Source organism: Gavia stellata, chromosome 4 (genome assembly GCF_030936135.1).
Source record: "Gavia stellata isolate bGavSte3 chromosome 4, bGavSte3.hap2, whole genome shotgun sequence".
Classification (NCBI taxonomy): Eukaryota; Metazoa; Chordata; class Aves; order Gaviiformes; family Gaviidae; genus Gavia; species Gavia stellata.
The window spans coordinates 25,856,413-25,873,055 of record NC_082597.1 but is presented as its reverse complement, the minus strand read 5'-3'; the positions used below and the strand labels follow the sequence as shown (position 1 = coordinate 25,873,055).

The 16,643-nt window shown below is 42.4% G+C and overlaps 1 protein-coding gene across 1 annotated transcript in view; it reads right to left on the bottom strand.

The window, feature by feature from the left end:
* Positions 1-10,617, bottom strand: part of AASS (aminoadipate-semialdehyde synthase) — a 33,859-nt gene extending 23,242 nt beyond the window's left edge. The window contains exons 1-13 of the mRNA XM_059816258.1: positions 10,579-10,617; positions 8,203-8,423; positions 6,869-7,045; positions 5,803-5,887; positions 5,021-5,088; positions 4,761-4,907; positions 3,693-3,771; positions 3,474-3,601; positions 3,153-3,301; positions 2,096-2,218; positions 1,837-1,948; positions 1,244-1,303; positions 1,084-1,151 (exon numbers count right to left, since the gene is read on the bottom strand). Of these exons, the coding sequence (XP_059672241.1) occupies positions 1,084-1,151; positions 1,244-1,303; positions 1,837-1,948; positions 2,096-2,218; positions 3,153-3,301; positions 3,474-3,601; positions 3,693-3,771; positions 4,761-4,907; positions 5,021-5,088; positions 5,803-5,887; positions 6,869-7,045; positions 8,203-8,415 (1,409 nt within the window). The 5' untranslated portion in view covers positions 8,416-8,423; positions 10,579-10,617. The remainder of the gene's footprint in view (positions 1-1,083; positions 1,152-1,243; positions 1,304-1,836; positions 1,949-2,095; positions 2,219-3,152; positions 3,302-3,473; positions 3,602-3,692; positions 3,772-4,760; positions 4,908-5,020; positions 5,089-5,802; positions 5,888-6,868; positions 7,046-8,202; positions 8,424-10,578) is intronic.
* Between the last annotated feature and the right edge of the window lie 6,026 nt (positions 10,618-16,643).

Genomic DNA, 16,643 nt, shown 5'->3' with positions numbered 1-16,643 from the left:
GATTCTCAGGGCAGTTCACACAAGACCATGCAAGCGATTATGGAGAAAGAAAAAAAAACAGACCATCGTGCTGTGTGAGGAATAAGAAACTTGGTTACTGAGACAGCCTCTGAGGTGATCTACCAAACAGCACACAACAAAAATCACTGTGAGCTGAAGTCTTTGAGAGGCAAACAGCATGTTACTTTGGGTGGAAAACACACCTATAGTTCCTAACCAGAACTCCGAAAGTTCCCAAAGAAAATTGGAGAAGTTTGGCACGCAAAAGTCAACACACTATGCTTTTAGTGCATACCACATGCAGTGCTTGTGGTCAGACCAATTTCAACTTCTATATGATGTACAGTGCAGCTGGCACTGACCATGAACATGAAGCCAGAGGTACCCACTTAATGTCAAATTAACATTTTACATAGGTAAACTATAGGTGCTTGTTAATAATAGGGAGCAAGGGGAAGGGAAGGGATACCCAGGTTATTTATACTTTTGTTAGCTTAATCCACTCAATGCTACTTTTTTCATGTTAGCACTGGCTGGTAACTACTGAGACAGGGTATGGATGAAGTGGTAGCTAAAGCTGTAGCTACAGGAGTGTAATGAAAAGTCTGAGGGTCTCACAGAGGCTCCTGAATACATCCAGTTACAGAACAATGCTATACAGCACAGCACTTGAGACATACCAGAAGAAACTAGACTCAACGTATGTTAGAGAGCCTCTTCCTTTCAGCTATTCCTTTCCAAGGACTGTATGTTACATCCATTTTGAAACGGCAAGGAGTAACAGAATAATACTGGCATGTGGCTGTTTTCTGCCTCTGGTAAAACAATCTTCATAACATAAGAAAGAGAAAAATGACCACTTTCTCAACTTCAGTAGAAGTTACTAACAACACATGTTAATGATTTAGGCAATGGGCATGAAGAAAGAAGGAAATCATCAAGCTAGGAGACATTTAGACACAGTGCAACATAGCAGTATTCGACCAAAACACAAGTGTAAATAAATGCAGACGGGGAAATAGAATGCAGACAAGTTTTTTTTTAAATCCTGAACCAAATAAACTTTAAGAACCTATACATTACCTGCTCTCCCTCAATTTCTGGATATATTCATACTTAGCTGTGAGTGAGCCATTGGATGCAATCACTGCCTAGAAATACATGAAACAAATTTTGAGGGGTTTTGTACCTGTACGTTTTAAAGCAGAGGAAAACAAGCAGAGTGCCAAATTGCAAAACTTACATCTCGAACAACAGCTGAGTAATTCTGGCTTTCAAGAGGTTCTGAGCCTTCTGATAACAGCTATGGAGATAAGTTATTTGAAATCAGGTCATTTTATTTCCCATAATTTTTTTTCAGAGTAAAACATCAAGATTTTAAGCAACATTTAAATGCATGCAACAATACCAGTACCTTGTAGATCTGAAATTCTCCCGGCCCTGATCAGTTTCATTTGACTTTTATGAAAATACAGGAATTCAAACAGCAGTCTGACTGTGTGTGATTGTTGAGTGCCCCAAGAAAATCAGATTTAGACATCTACTGCAGGGTCCAGGAGCAATGAACTACCTGCCAGAGCCTGTTTCCTGCCTACAGAAAGTGTTCTTGACAAATCCCTAAGACATCCAGGTCGCTAATGTCTTGTTGACATGTTGCTTTTTGAAAGCATTGCCTCAAGACTTAGAAATCTTTTTTTTTTTTTTAAGTACAAAGTCGGTTATGTTCTACAGCAGATTCCTTTTGAATGTATACTGGAGACCAGAAAAGCAACAGACAAGCAGACCAAAAACAAAGTTTGAGTCTTTTACCTTCTTGTTGGACACATAAGACCTTACCATCTCTTCAATATACGGGAAAAGCATATCGCCAAAGTACTCTGTTGCTTCTATAGGAAGCTGCGCCGGCAGATTGTCAATGGAACACATCAGAATCCCAGAGCCTTCAACACTGAAAGAGAGAACATAGCTCCTCTGCTTCTGCTTGGTACCTGAAAGGTACCACCTTTCAGAAGTGTTTTAAATGCATAATTTTTCAATATAATGTTTCACTATACAAATTACAAAGGAAAGCAATAAAAATTAAAGGCTCTCCCACCTGTCATGAATAATATGCTGGTCAGCATCATACATACAAAATGGACTGTCAATTGTTGTACACTCTGTCATAAATTCTATAGATCCTCCCGTGTCTGCCGAAATGTCACATATTGCCAGAAGTCTAAAGCGGTTAAATAAAAAAGAGAAAGGAATAGACCATTACCCAAATTACTAAGGAACATCAGTATAAGAGATCACAAGTGAACAGGAAATAAAAGAAATATGAGAAGATCTATCAGACTTGTAGTTTCATTCATCTTAACCAATTTAGAAGTCCACACAACACAAACAATGACCTCCAGAAACATAATGGAAATCTGGCCCCACTGTAGTCATAACCTCTGGCTCCACTCAAGGTTAACACTTAAATTCTTTATTTGTCAAGTGAGAGAAAGAAAGGTGTCAAGAGTGCGCAGAGAAGAGACAAAGACCTGCTTCCTCACCAAGATACACTGTCATATCCTCCCCAAATCCATCCCCGGGCCAGTCTCCCAGAGAACTGTTACACTGGGCTGTTCGAGAAAGGGTGGCTCCTACCCTCACTGAAAGGAGGCTAACCCTGGGTTTGCACCTCACATCCCATCCTTAAACCTATTCAGGGTTGTGAAGCATTCCCACTACCTGCTGCAGAAATCAGAGGTATTAAGGAACAGTTATTGAACTTGTACAAGCCAAATGACAGGGTAGGAAGAACTTAACCAACAAACTCCACTCAGGCATAGAAACTTCTAGCAATAACGGTGCAATAGGTACATTTCCCAGAAGTCACATTGTATTGGATTCTGCACAAGGATCAATGGCAGAACTACCTTTGCAGAAAGACAGCCAATACCTGTCAATCATTTGTACTGTGATGTTTTCAAAAACTCCAAACTGTGAAAACAAGACTGCAAAGCACAGAAGAATGAAAGCAGAATCAATGGGGGATTTTGCAACATGCAAGAGGAACAACGTAAGAAACAGAATCATTTGGTAGATACTGTGGTGACACTGCCTAACGTTATGATTTAATCATGGTGCTGCAGAATTGTTACGAGCAAACTGAGATGTCTTACTTGTGTGGTAACTCAGGACAGCCCTCCATTGCACCAGCAGCAGATCTAACTGGCACCAGCAGCTTCTGAGCATCCTGCCGACTTAACAAGCGAGGGGTATGTTGTTCCCAATATATGCCATTAATTAAACAAGTTGTGTAGGGTGCAATCTGCAAAGAAAGTTACAGATGCCTGACGCTCTCATCTAGTACCTTAAGAAGTTGAAAGCACCTGGTCTAGTGCTTTAAATTAATACTCTCTCAATCGATGGATATGCAAAGGTGTAATAACTACCAACACTCTGTGGAAAACCTTTCATAAAAGAACAGAACAGATGCTCACATCAGTGTTAAAGCGAGAAGTGTAAAGTTCTGGATGTTTATCATAGTCTACTGGATCATATAGTCCATCACGTTTCCTTACAAGATGATGGTGACGACTTAACACTGTCCCATAGACTTTTCTGAGGTCTGAGGTTAAAAATAAAAAAAAAAAAAATAGCTGTTATACTTGGACAAAAAGGGTTCCAGTGTTTTTCATCACTTTATTGTCACAGCATACCTCCAGATCTGGAAACTTCCTTTAATTCATGTGGTTCCACAAACTCACATGGGAGGGCATTGAACATTTCTTGAGCACCCTGTAAACCATGAAGTAGGATTCAGAATGAGCAGAGAATATAAAGGTAGCGTAACACTGCTCCTTTAGTGTGTGAAAACAAATATAAAAATGCCACGCACAACTTGACAGTCCTGCCAGAGAACGTCTTCAGAGATATACAAAGTGTTTCACACACACCCCCGCAAAACAAAGCTGCCTGGGCTCTATGTACAAGGAATTTACATCATTCCCCATTACTGCAGTATTCCTGACCCACAATCCAACGTCTGGTTTATATTTCTAATGGCAGAGCTGGGAGGCCTCAACTCAGCCACAATAGATGGTTTTGCTGCCACTCTGAGGAGCAGTTTCTCTTTAGGGAAGACCCCTGAAGCCACTCCCTCACCAACCAGGCTGTTCTAAAAGCAAAGAACTTCAAGATGACTTTCCCAACAAGCTGTGACTACAGAACACAGGCCTTTCAGACATGTCATCCTTTTGTCCAGAAAGCACACATTTACATAGGCAGCGATTTCACTTTGTAACTGGAGCCTAGTTAATAGATCTTTGTTGCCATAACCAGAGGTCTTTTCCCTATGTTGTAGAAAATAGCTCTGAAGTACAGCACTTGTAAGACAAGTCAATGCTGTAAAAACAGATATAAAAACTCAGCAAGTATTAGAAAAAATAATTCTTACCCCCATACTTTAATGGGGTGATTCAACATACCTTGTAAGCCCAGAGTCAACAGAGTGGAGAGAGGGAGACAAAAATTATGCAGATGGGAAAGTAGAGAGGAGCAGTAAGACTTAACCCATTTTTCATGGTAAGAAGATAGCGTGGTCAGCCTTGTCAGGCATGATCTCACCTTAAAGACATTAGTTCAGGGTACTTAAAAATTCTTACTGGCAAAGCAAAACCTGAAGTCCAAGCAAACAAAATGAACCCATCAACCCATTTAACCTGGTATGTATCAAATGCCAAGAAGTTCTATTAAAAATAATATAGCATTTCATCTTGAATTCTTACCTTAGAAACATTACCAGTGCCTGTAAACACAAATGTTAAGGGCCCAATTGACTTTGGCATCAATCCCAGTGAAATTTCATACCCAGCATCCCGTACTGCCTGCACAGCCTGACTGCTATTCCTGTAGTTATGTGCCATCCCAATGTGCTGAAATCAAAGGCACAGAACCGTCAGGATATTTTCCATATTCAAATACAGATAATTAGCAGATGCTCAAATGTCATTTTGCTAAAGAAAAATACATACACATATACTCTTACCATGAAGGGAGTGTGATGTCCGAGGGCTAAAAATCGTAATCCCAATCCATGTAGAATGTTGATCATTCCTATTGTTAAAAAAAAAGAAAAATAAGATCATCGGTGTTAATTATGAATACGCACAGTTAGAAACTACAAAGACTGACTGAAGTCTAACACCACCCTGGATATTTTTGCCCGTGTTTTACTATTAATACTTTACTTCTAAAGAAAGTCTACATAAAACCAGGGAAGGAGAAATTCAATAGCAGGCCATGACCTTAAACCTGCTCTTGGCTTACATTGTGCGCTTCAGCACTATTTAATACTCGATATCCTTTTATGAGATGCATCTACATCACCAGATTCCAAAAAAGGAGATAACAAAGAGACTCTCCTGAAGAAAAAGAGTTGAAGTTCAGTAGAAAGGAATGAAAGCCTCACAAAAATCAGTATAAATGAGTAACAGAGTAACAGACAGATGTTGTTCAAACTTTCAGGACTGACAGCAGCCATTTCTTTCAAAAGCCTATTCAGATGATCTCTCAATATTTAGTCTGCCTCAGATTAGTTGAATAAACAAACGGGACTTCAAGACAATGTAAAATAGTAGATTTGCCAGGATGTAGTCTTATCAAAAGCGCAGGGAGCACAAAACAGAATACAAAAGAAGCTCTTAAAAGCAAGAGTTTAGAATGCAGTTAAAAACACATTGCAAGCCTCAACTTTCAGGAAACGCAGACAACCAGAAGTATTACAAGATGTTACTTGTTGCAAGCCTGCCTTTACTTCATGCACTATACCTGCTACACCAGCCCACTTTCCAAAGGCCACAACTCGCATTCCTTTATGATCAACCATTTTTTCATAGTCAAACAGTCGAATTTCCTGAAAATACATAGCAAACTGAGTATTAAAATTTTCAGCGAATGCAGTCAGTGGCACGTTGCTCTCCTAGGAACTACCTTTTCATATGCCTTTGTCATCCTATCGTTCTCTACAATTACATGAAAGGGGGTTGTGGTGAGGTGGGTGTTGGTCTCTTCTCCCAAGTGACAAGTAATAGGACAAGTGGAAATGGCCTCAAGTTGTACCAGGGGAGGTTTAGGCTGGATATTAGGAAAAATTTCTTTACTGACAGAGTGTTCAAGCATTGGAACAGGCTGCCCAGGGAGGTGGTGGAGTCACCATTACTGGAGGTGTTCAAAAAACATGTAGACGTGGCACTGCAGGACATGGGCATGGTGGTGTTGGGTTGATGCTTGGACTTGATGATTTTACAGGTCTTTTCCAACCTTAATGGTTCTGTGATTCTGCGATAGAGGCTGATGGGAATATATGAGAAAGGCAAATAATTCGTAACAAGATGTAAGTATAAAAATAAAAACCTAAAGGTTGCACCGAATTCTTGTTTTAAAGAGTTTCTGCACTGCCCACTGTAGTCTCGGCATAAAGCTCCCCAATGTGCCACTCCAGCTGCTGCAGACCCATTCACATCCTCTGCCAAGAGGCTGCTCATTTCTGAGTGAACTGGCTACCTCCCTCTGTAACAACCAACACGCACTCTAGCTTAATAACTTTCTAACAAGCCTTCATGCTCACACAGCATGAACCTCTCTTGAGCATACCACCCTCGCAACTGATCTGCCTTACGCACATAAACAGAGTAGCACTGCAAGCACGAGATCCTCTGAGCAAGAAATACTCGGCTCCAGGAAAAGATACTGAAAACAGTCCTCATTAGCTATCTACAGATATGCATGCTGAAAGTAACCATACTAGGCAGCAAACTTTCGATCACAATTCAGCATTAAGTTCAGCTTCTACCCCATGCTAACAGCCACTTGTCTTCCCGATGACACAATTTACCTGTCTTAGAATCTCATCCAAAAGGGGCATGTTTGCCTCTTGGGCTTTAATAGTGTGAGAGAAGAAGGCATAGTTCTTTTTAGGGATTAATTTGTCCTCTGGAGGTCTCTTCACACCTACTATCAGAGAAGCCTCAGAAATATCTTCTTGAATAATGCCACCTGCTTTGATGTAATCCTATGAAAGAGAAAAATCAAAGTAAATTTTTCTGGTTTTTTTAATATTCAGATCTCAGCACATAAGCAGCTAGAAGAGAGGACAAATAGATAATTCTACAAAGCAGAAACAAGTTACTGCATGTGATGCAGTCATAAACCTCTTTATCAAAAGGGGTATCAAATATCAAACTGAATTTCCATGCTAATATCCTATTATACGAGGCCAGAACATAATTACATGTTAGTAAAATACTTCATCTTAAATTCAGACTACAAAAAGGATCTTTTACTACATTTAAAGTATCTTATAGTATTGCAATAATGAACAGTCCTTTGTAATGTGTTGAAATACTCGGAAATAAGTTTAGAGAAATCTGACAAATTAATCTGAAGACTGATGACATGTGATTTTATAAAACTGTGTAAAACTAAGTCCAAGCTGAAGAGCAACTTCTAAAAGAATGTTTTTCCATGTCAAAATTTATTCTTGTTCTTCTTTACCTCAAAAACATTTTAAAATTCCAGCTTTCAGTATCGTAGTTGTGTACCTAATGTGATCTGTGCTTTGGTGAAAACCAGCATTGTGCCATAATTAAAAGGTGATATGTGCAAATGATCACTAATTCCCTACTTATGTTTCAATTCTTATCTGTTGGCTCTGACACCTTGCAGCAGAGTATTACTGCTGCTACACAAACTGTAAAAGTTCTGTCCTGAAGCTCACAGCATGAAAGAAAAAAAAAACCTCTCGCCTCATTTTATATGAGGAATGGGATTGAAGCAGGAATAGGATTCACCAGATTGGTCCTTCCTCCTTTTCTTTTAAATATGCTTATTTTTTAGAGTGTTGCCTCCACACAAACAGAAGACAAAAACACCAATGTTAAATGAATTCCCAAGTTTCTACTTCAAGAGCACCTAAAACTTCTCCAGAGACAGACGAAAGGGCAAGAAATCAATAAAAACAGCTCCAAAAACCTACCAGTGTGCCAACATTACATTAAAAGGCTAAACAAACTACTCCTTTTTCTCTCTACTAGGACTCAATGACTCCTCATTTAACAACAAAATTCATAGTATGTTTTCTCACATATATCCTTTGAATATTATTTTTCCTGTACTATGGTTAATACCTGAACTATGGTTTTGCTTATCTAACTCAAAATGGGACCTTACCTTTTCATGGATGGCTCTCCGGTTTGACGGCTGCACCAAGACCTTGTATCCCATCTGTGTCAATTCCTTAACATGCTTTGGTGCTAGAGGTGCTCTTCTTTCCCATGCATTAACGTCTTCTCTCCTGATCGCCAGCACAGACTTACGATGATGCCAACACTTAGTGTGATGGAATGCACACCTACCATTTGTGTGACTAAAGGCTCGGAGCATGGTAAAGCCTGATGGCAGCAAAGACAAAGTAGTAAAATAATACATGTATATGTATGCTTCAAACATTGTTTGTGCAGAAGTTCTGGTCTCCTTTAACATCTGCTGTAAAACACAAACCAGATACTTTATACTCTACTTACAACCTGCTTTTGTGAGACAAGAATTTACTTTCAGCATACTTTGTTGCATCTTGGTTTGGTGGGGTGTCGTTACAGAAACAAATTGTTTGTACTACTGTAAAGTAAGGCTTTTCATGTGTTCAATGTACCAAGTTTTTACTTACATGGCTTAAAAAGAATGCTGGAAACTTAATATACCAATTAAATTAATTTGCCAGCATAAACATGCAAAGACCAAGCACTTATCAAAGCTTGCATCAAGAGCAGTAAGAAGTAAAAAACACACAGAAAGAAAGTAGAACACAGGCTATAATGCAAGCAGTTGATTAAAAGAGAAAGCCCAATATGTAAGACCAATGCTAAGTATTTTTACATAACTAATTCTTACACAAGCTGAAAATGGAAGGACAAGACCATAACTACTGCTTAGTGGTCAGCATATGTGTGGCCAAGAGCAACAGGTTTTCTTCCTAAACAAAATTTTATGCAAAGTGGAAAAGCTTCATCAGGATAGATTCTCACTGCAGAGGATTATGCCTTTATTTTCTCTCTCCTCCTCTTCACTCCCAGTGAAGCATATATGCCACTGCTTAGCTCTGCTGTGAATGGCAAGGGGACCACACAGGTCCAGCACCAAATACCTAGGAGCCTAAGGACTTCAGATATTTATGCGATTAAAAGATGTGGATCTCAAAGATAGAGGCTTCGAAGATGTGAACTTTGTTTCCAAAGCAATTTTAACTGACAATTGCATGAATATCTGTATCCGAGTCACTTGGAAAATCCTGTTTGTCCTCATGCTTCAATCGTGTAAAATCTCTTTACACTTAAAGCCTTAAGAGGTCCTATTTAACTCCAGGCTTGCTTAAACAGAAAAACTAGCACATGAAGGGAGGCATGAACAGAAGCACACAGTCCTCTACCTTAGCTCTGAGTGTAGTCTTCCTACCATCCCTAGATTTGTCCGCCAGCGGAAGCTACTGTACAGAAGCTGGAGTTATTTTATGACACCGCTCTTCAGCATGCTAAGAGGATCCTCACAGAGCATGTCAGTACCTCTCAAAAATAGAGGAAGTCTTGTCACACAATGTCACTATTACTGCACACAAAAGTATAACAATGAGAGGAGTGCATACCAATGCGCTGTACCTCATACCCAAGCCTGCAGCGAAGGAAATTTCCCTCACACAGAGGAGTCCTACAAGAAGGAAAATACCACTTTCAAGAGGGAGTGAGCTGCTCTGCACTTACAGCATGTGAGGGGGAACCACAGCAGTAAGCAAACACTCTGTGTGACCTCTGGCAGGCCAGAAGTTCATAGGCCTTCCTCCCTGTGTATGCTCAGGCTTTGCCACAGAGATACTGAAATCCTGTTGTAAAAGTGAAAGTAACTTCAGAATGCAAAGCCTGCAGACCTGGTGAATCCTCTCTGGCCTCCTCAGCACACTGGCTGAGCGAGGGAGCCAGATGGCACCAGTGCTGCATCACCCATGCTGTGGGGGCTGTTCCACACACCTTCGAGTTTCACTGAGACTAAAATAGCACTGAGCAATACAGCAAAGGCAAAAAACCTAACGGCCATGCATTTGATTACAGCACACAATTTGAATATGATCCTATTTCTAGAGTGAGTTGAAGACACTTACACGGGCAACTTGTGCCTCCGATTACTACTTGAGACCCAGCTAAACTAAAGTGCCCGGCGCTGCCAGCGTGTTTCGCCCCCCTAAACCTGCGGCTGTGGGTCTGACAGGGCCCCTCCAGCCTCCTGCGAGGAGGGGCGACGCGCAGGAAAACAAATCCCCGTTAGGAGAGGCAGGGAGGTGCAGCAGGCAGGCGGGCGGGCAGGCGGGCGGGGGGAGAAGCGCAGTGAGCGGGAGGCATCGGCCGCGGGAGGCCGGGGCGGAGCGGCCGATTCGCCGGCAGCGCTGCCCGCGCGGCAGGCACCAGGCCGCGCTCGCTGCCAGAGGGAGCGCCGGGCACCGCCGCCGGGCGCGGGGGCCGCCGGGTGCCCCAGCGGGGCGGCGGGCAGCGCCGTACCTACCTCAGGGCGAGCGGGGCAGCGGGGGAGGCACGGCCGCTCGGCCCGACTCCCTCCTCCGGCCAATGTCCAGCGCACCGCCGACGCCCAGGGCGGCAGCCAACCGCGAGCCGCCCTCCGGGTACACCCTTCGCTGCCCGCCAATGGGGAGGCCCTGGCCGCGGCGTCACGGCGGGCGCCGGCACGCCCCCTCAACGCCCCCGATTCCTGGAAGGCGCAGCGCCCCCCCGAGCACCTCCGCCGCCTCACGGGCGCCCGGCGGCGGCGGCCAGGGCGGCCAGGGCCGCGGCCTGCGGAGCCCCCTGCGCCGCGGGGAGTCCCGCGGGCTCCCCGCGAGGCCCTGGAGGCTCCCCGCTCCGGCACAACCAGCCCCCCAACGCCCCCGCGGGTACAACCGCCTCCGCCAGCGCCCCGCACCGGGCCCTCCCCCCCGCCGTGCCCGGGGCGAGGCCGAGGCCGAGGCCGAGCCCAGGCCCGTCGCAGCGCTGTCCTCCCCACGGTCTCCTGCGCAGACCGTTTTCCTACTACACGTCAGCTCAAAATACTTATGTACGTCCCGTCACGTTGTTCCTTTCAAGTGCCTTTAATACGGTACGGGAAATGGTAAAAGTTACTTTGTCTGGCGAATAGAAATGATACATGATTTGTTACATAAGCTGCTGCCAATTTTCAGCTGGAGCTCCGTCCTTGAATTAGGTCCTTTATGATGGGCCTCAACTGCTAAGCTGACTTACCACAAATAGTAATGGGATGTTGTAGCTACAAATCATGAAAATTATGAAGTGTGAGAAACAAAAGCAAAACCAGAGTTATCTACTGGGTTTGTGGCGTGAAGAAGAGCTTTCCTGTCAGAGAAAGGCAGGCTGCGTGCTGTGGACAGTACACCTCAGCGAGTCTCCAAGGGGGAGATGTAGTTGCTGTTACCAGTCTCTGTTAGCAGGTATGAGGACATTGCTATAGAGTGTGAGAACGTGAAGCATCATGACAGAACGTGAAGCATTCAGCAGAAGCCACAAGGACTAAAGGGGCTGAGGAAGATTCATCCATGTCCCACTTTGCCACAGCAAGATCTCACTGTGATGAGGGAGAAGTTGGAACTGTGGGACAGCCTGCTCCACCTCCACTAGCCACTACCACTTGACCTCTTCTTAAAGAGAGAGTTAAATTTTGACAGTACTGCCACTACATGGCTTTAGAGGTACCTCTTCATAGATTACTTTCTCCTTACAGTTTTCTTACTTTTCTTTAAAACATGCCCTTTTTTCATGCTGTGACCCTGAACTCCTGCTTCTGGAGGCAGCGTTCAACAGAAAATTATAATCTATGACTTCAGGTCCCTGGTTTAGATCCAAGTATTTTCCTAACTCACCAGGGCAGGACAGGTGAGCTTGAAACCAGCATCAAGGCTTGACGTGCACTTCAGCTTTGCTACCATAATACAAATTATACGGGGAGGTGAGCATTCAGGAATGAGACCCAGCATGGATCAGCAAAGATTTCGGGGGTGAAAGGACGTAAGGACTGAAAGGGAAGATCTAGGTTGTGTCATTTCAGAGGCTGGGAGGTGGACATTAGGGAGTGAGACCTGGAATGGATCAGCAGAGATTTTGAGAGTTTAAGGCCTCAGCAGAATGGACAGAATCAGTGGTGATTAGGGATATTGCACAACTATGAAGTCTTTCTCTCCACCCACTAATTCCAACTCTTCCCTGCCCAACCTCAATGCCCAGAACCTTCTACAATCTTCCTGCAGGATCTTTATCCCTTTCCTTTCCTTGCTGGAGAAGAAAGTTACCTCCTCCAGCTAACTCCTGGACCCTTTTTTTCCCCATCTCTCTGAGGTATGAGGTCTACAGCACACCCAGCCCTGCAGAAGATCCTGTCCATCCTTCTGCTCTTCTTGGGAAAACGTCCATTGCAGTAGGTAGGGGCTGGTTCCATAGGTGGGAAGAAGTGGCGGGGAAGAGCTAGCTAGAAGGACTTGGAGAGCACTGGATTTGAGAATCCTTCTGCCATGAGAACAAGGGCAGTAACTGCTCTTGGTTTCCAACCAAATAGAAGTAAATTTAAAAGCTATAATAACAACAACAACAACAACAACAAAAGACTTTCTAGCTCAGAAGACAGGTTGTCAAGATACAGTCTGTGAACGTACCATGGATTGCAAACTGCCCCCTTGCTTGGGGTCAGAGGAGGAAACCATACCTCTCAACCACCCTGCAGAGATCAGCTTGGACAGGAAGCTAAGGCTCCAAAACCAGCTCCTACATATAAAATTATTAAAACGTATGAATCAGTCTTATCTGAATATTGAGGACCCGAAAGGATTGGGATAGATTTGTCTGTCAAGCAGTAAGAGACATGAAAAGTCTTATGTTCCCTTTGGGCCAAAGAAACTGAGACACAATGAGCTTTTTGCTTGGCCCCAAAGACTTTAGGAAATACTGCTGTTGCACAAGGGCATTGTGTATATGCCCCCAGTGTCTAATTTCCACTTTGTGGGCTTAATAAAGCACATATAGTTCTATAAGTTACATGTGTAGAGTATAAATATATCCATGCCTTTTAGAAATTGTATCTTTTTTTCTGATTTATTGATAAAATTTGCCAAAACTGCTTAATTGGAGGCAAATTCAGTTGAACTGCAGCAAGTGTAAACTAAGTAGAAAATTATAAGAATTATGCCATTCTTCAGTCCTTGCACTCAGTTATTCTAAACTACTCATAAGAACTGATTTTTCAGAGGGTTTTTTTCATTTATGATTAAATGCAAATGTGGACCTTGGCAAAAATTGAATTGTTGGTATGTGCAAAGTTGATTGTTCTTATCTTTACTCACTCATAAAATTCAACTGAAATATGACCATTCTTCTTGCAAAAGCATGTAATTATTTGTGGCTGTAGAATTTAATTCAACCTGACACTGAAAAAGACGCAAAACTGATGGTCCCTCATAATTTTGTGTCATGTCATCATATTGATTACTTCATCTTGTAAACTAGTAGAAAGTACATGGCTGAATCCATCATTATACTCCTGTATAGCCTGTCTTTGATTAAATTAATGAAAGTATTTTAGGAGCTGCTTTTTTTGTTGAATGAATTGGGAAGCAAACCATGATAAATTTATTGCAGTAAGTAGACCTCACCAAATCTACGTGAAGGGGTTTTTATATTATTAGTTTCTAAGTTTTCAATATTTTTGGAAGTTCTTTCTTTGAGTAACATGCCATCTCAAGACTGTCTACAATAGTTTCTTGTAGGTTTAGTGCCTAATTACACCTTGGTACTCTTCTAACTTTTGCAGATAGATAGGAATCTGAACCCAGAGAAATGAAGGATGAAACCCACAACATGCTCTGTCTTGCGCTGGAGTTCCCAGGCCTGAGCTGGGAGCTCAGCCCCTGTGCTACAAGGAAGTGCGTGGAGAAAACTATTTACAGAAACTGAGCCAGAGCCATCCTGGCAACTCAGCAGAGCATGCCAGGAGAAGGCACTGTGCCTGAAACCAATGCTGCTCAGAAAGCAGCTGACTTCTTTTGCCAAGAGCTGTCAGCTGTGAACTCTCCCCAGGAGTTTGGCACCTTTGCTGGGTTCCAATGGAAATGTTACACAGATACCCTCCCTTTTCTTGCATGCTGTGGTTTGGCCACTAGCCACATGCTTAGAGCACTCTACTGGGAAGTTGAGGGCAGTTTTCAAACTTGCAGTGTCATTCAAACATTAACTTAAAAGCGTGTGTCTGCAGCATAAGCACTAGAAAACTGTGGTTTCTAAGGTGAGCCTCTTTCAGCTTTTTACATTGGGAGAGACTGTGTGTAAATGACTACTTACAACTAACTGAAGGGTCTCGTATCTGAGTCACCACTGAATGCCCTAACTACTGTGATGGTAATGACAAACTTTTTACAAGTTCCCACCGTCCTTTGTGGGGGCCATGATATGATCTAGATGCCTACTGGCTCCTGTAGATGAGAAGGGTAGGTTGATTCCTAATTTGAGAATGTTTCTTGGATATAAACAGGAATGAAGCTGCAGTCAGCTCAGCAGGAGCCAACATCTAAACACAGAACTGGATTTAAAAAAGCAGTGGCTAAAACCATTTTTTAACACCAAAGCATTTTACTTTCAAAACTTTTCTGTTTGAAAGAACTTCTTGTTTTGAGATTCCTTCATGTATATATAAAAGAGACTTCACTTTAAACTAAAAATCTATGTACGCCACTTCACTTGGGGTCAAAATGTTCTTTGTATAATTTGAAATTATTGGGGTTTGTATATTTTAGTTTATTGATCCTTTTAGAATATTCCTCTCGGGAAGTGAAGTTCCAGGCTGGGCCAAAACAGTCAGCAAACCAATGATCCATCCATCTCTATTCACAGAGATATGCTTGTTGACTTCGGGTGTATCCAGCAGGAGAATTTTAAGTGCAAGCTGGAGGAGCAGAACAAGTAAGGACATGAATGAGATACTCTGCCAAAATGCCTATCGGAGAGTTGATTTTCTCCTGAAAGGAGATTGAGAATTTTAGCAGCACCATTTAAGGCTCTTCCCACATCTAAACCAGACCAGGTGAACTGCACTCCGAAAGTGCCTATTGTGCTCCATAGAGAAAACAGCAGCCTAAGTAACCAGCATGGACTCATGCTGTGACAGCGTAAAGCCAGGTAAGATGAATCCCACCTGCACTGTACTGTGTTCCAGATAGGGAAGGCAGAATTGCTTAAAAAGAATAAAACAAATCTGGAATTCAGGTTTGACGAAACATGCTAATATGGAATTGGAGCTGTTTTGTGTAATAAATACCTCCTGGTTTGGGTGGACTGTGATTCCATCTGTCTGACAATCCCTAATTATAAGGTCTAATTCTTACCCAGCTGGAACGCTTTTTACTCAGCACTGTGGGGGGAGTGCTGACTTCCATTATGGTAACAATAAACTCCCAGAGCACCTGGAGAGAGGTGGACTTCATAGATTTTATTCTTAGAATATCAAGGATAAATCTTGAATCTGTTGAAGTCAATGAAAAACTCACACCACCTTCTGCTGGGCTAGGATTTCTCCCTAGGTCTCAAATGAACAGGGGAATTGGCATCCTGAAGAGATTTTTGCAGACTGTGTATCTACCTGTCAAACTCTGTTTCTTGTTTAATTCTGATTTTATACTGCAGAGATCAAGAAGTTCCAAGAAGCTTTCAGGCTTTCAGTCAGAATGAGGCTATTGAAAAACATGACCTTTTATTCAAAAGCCACTACCTGCAGTGGCTGTTGACTGCCACTGTGAATACTGACCTCACAGCAGAGTACTAGACATCACTGAACAGCACAGAGTGTTGTGTTCTCTACAATCATGTAGAGAATATATTTACATTCCTATTGCCTAGTAGGGAACATTGCCATCTTTCAGGGCTTACAGCACCCCCAAAGAAAGACCTTCTACTTTTAGTAACACCTAAGATGTAGGATATATCTGTTCACATTTGTACACAATAGAATTCACAGTAACATCATGTATGTCCATGTTCACCATAAAACTTGGTACTTCTGCATTTGCAATGCATATTTAGACTGCTGCATCAAATTGAGATGGCCTTTTAAGTATTTTAAAATTGCTGTGCAAATAAACCTAAACGCAGAAAATTACAGCCTCTGATATCAAATTAGTGAATTGACTCATTAGAAGGCGAGTACTAGGGTCATTGCAAGAAACTGCAGCAGCTCAACTAAAATAATCTGTCTGAAATATACTTCCATAAGAATCTTCATTGAGTCTATTAATTAGGCTTACCGATGCTCATGCTAGTAGGGCTTTTAAATCAATAACAATCTACCACTAAGTATGGATCCATAGTGTGAATAAAATCAAAACCAGGGCCTTCTTTTGAGAGAACCAGGGTTTAGTGCTTAAAGAGTCCATTAAAGCAATTATGCCATAGCTGCATTAAAAGTGCAATCTTGCTTCTGAGGCTCCTTCAGCAAATAATGGTTGTCCCTGCGTTAGCTCCTCCAACAGTGGTTTGTCTGTGTCAGAACGTGCTGACCTTCTTCTGAAAAAATCACAACAAAAC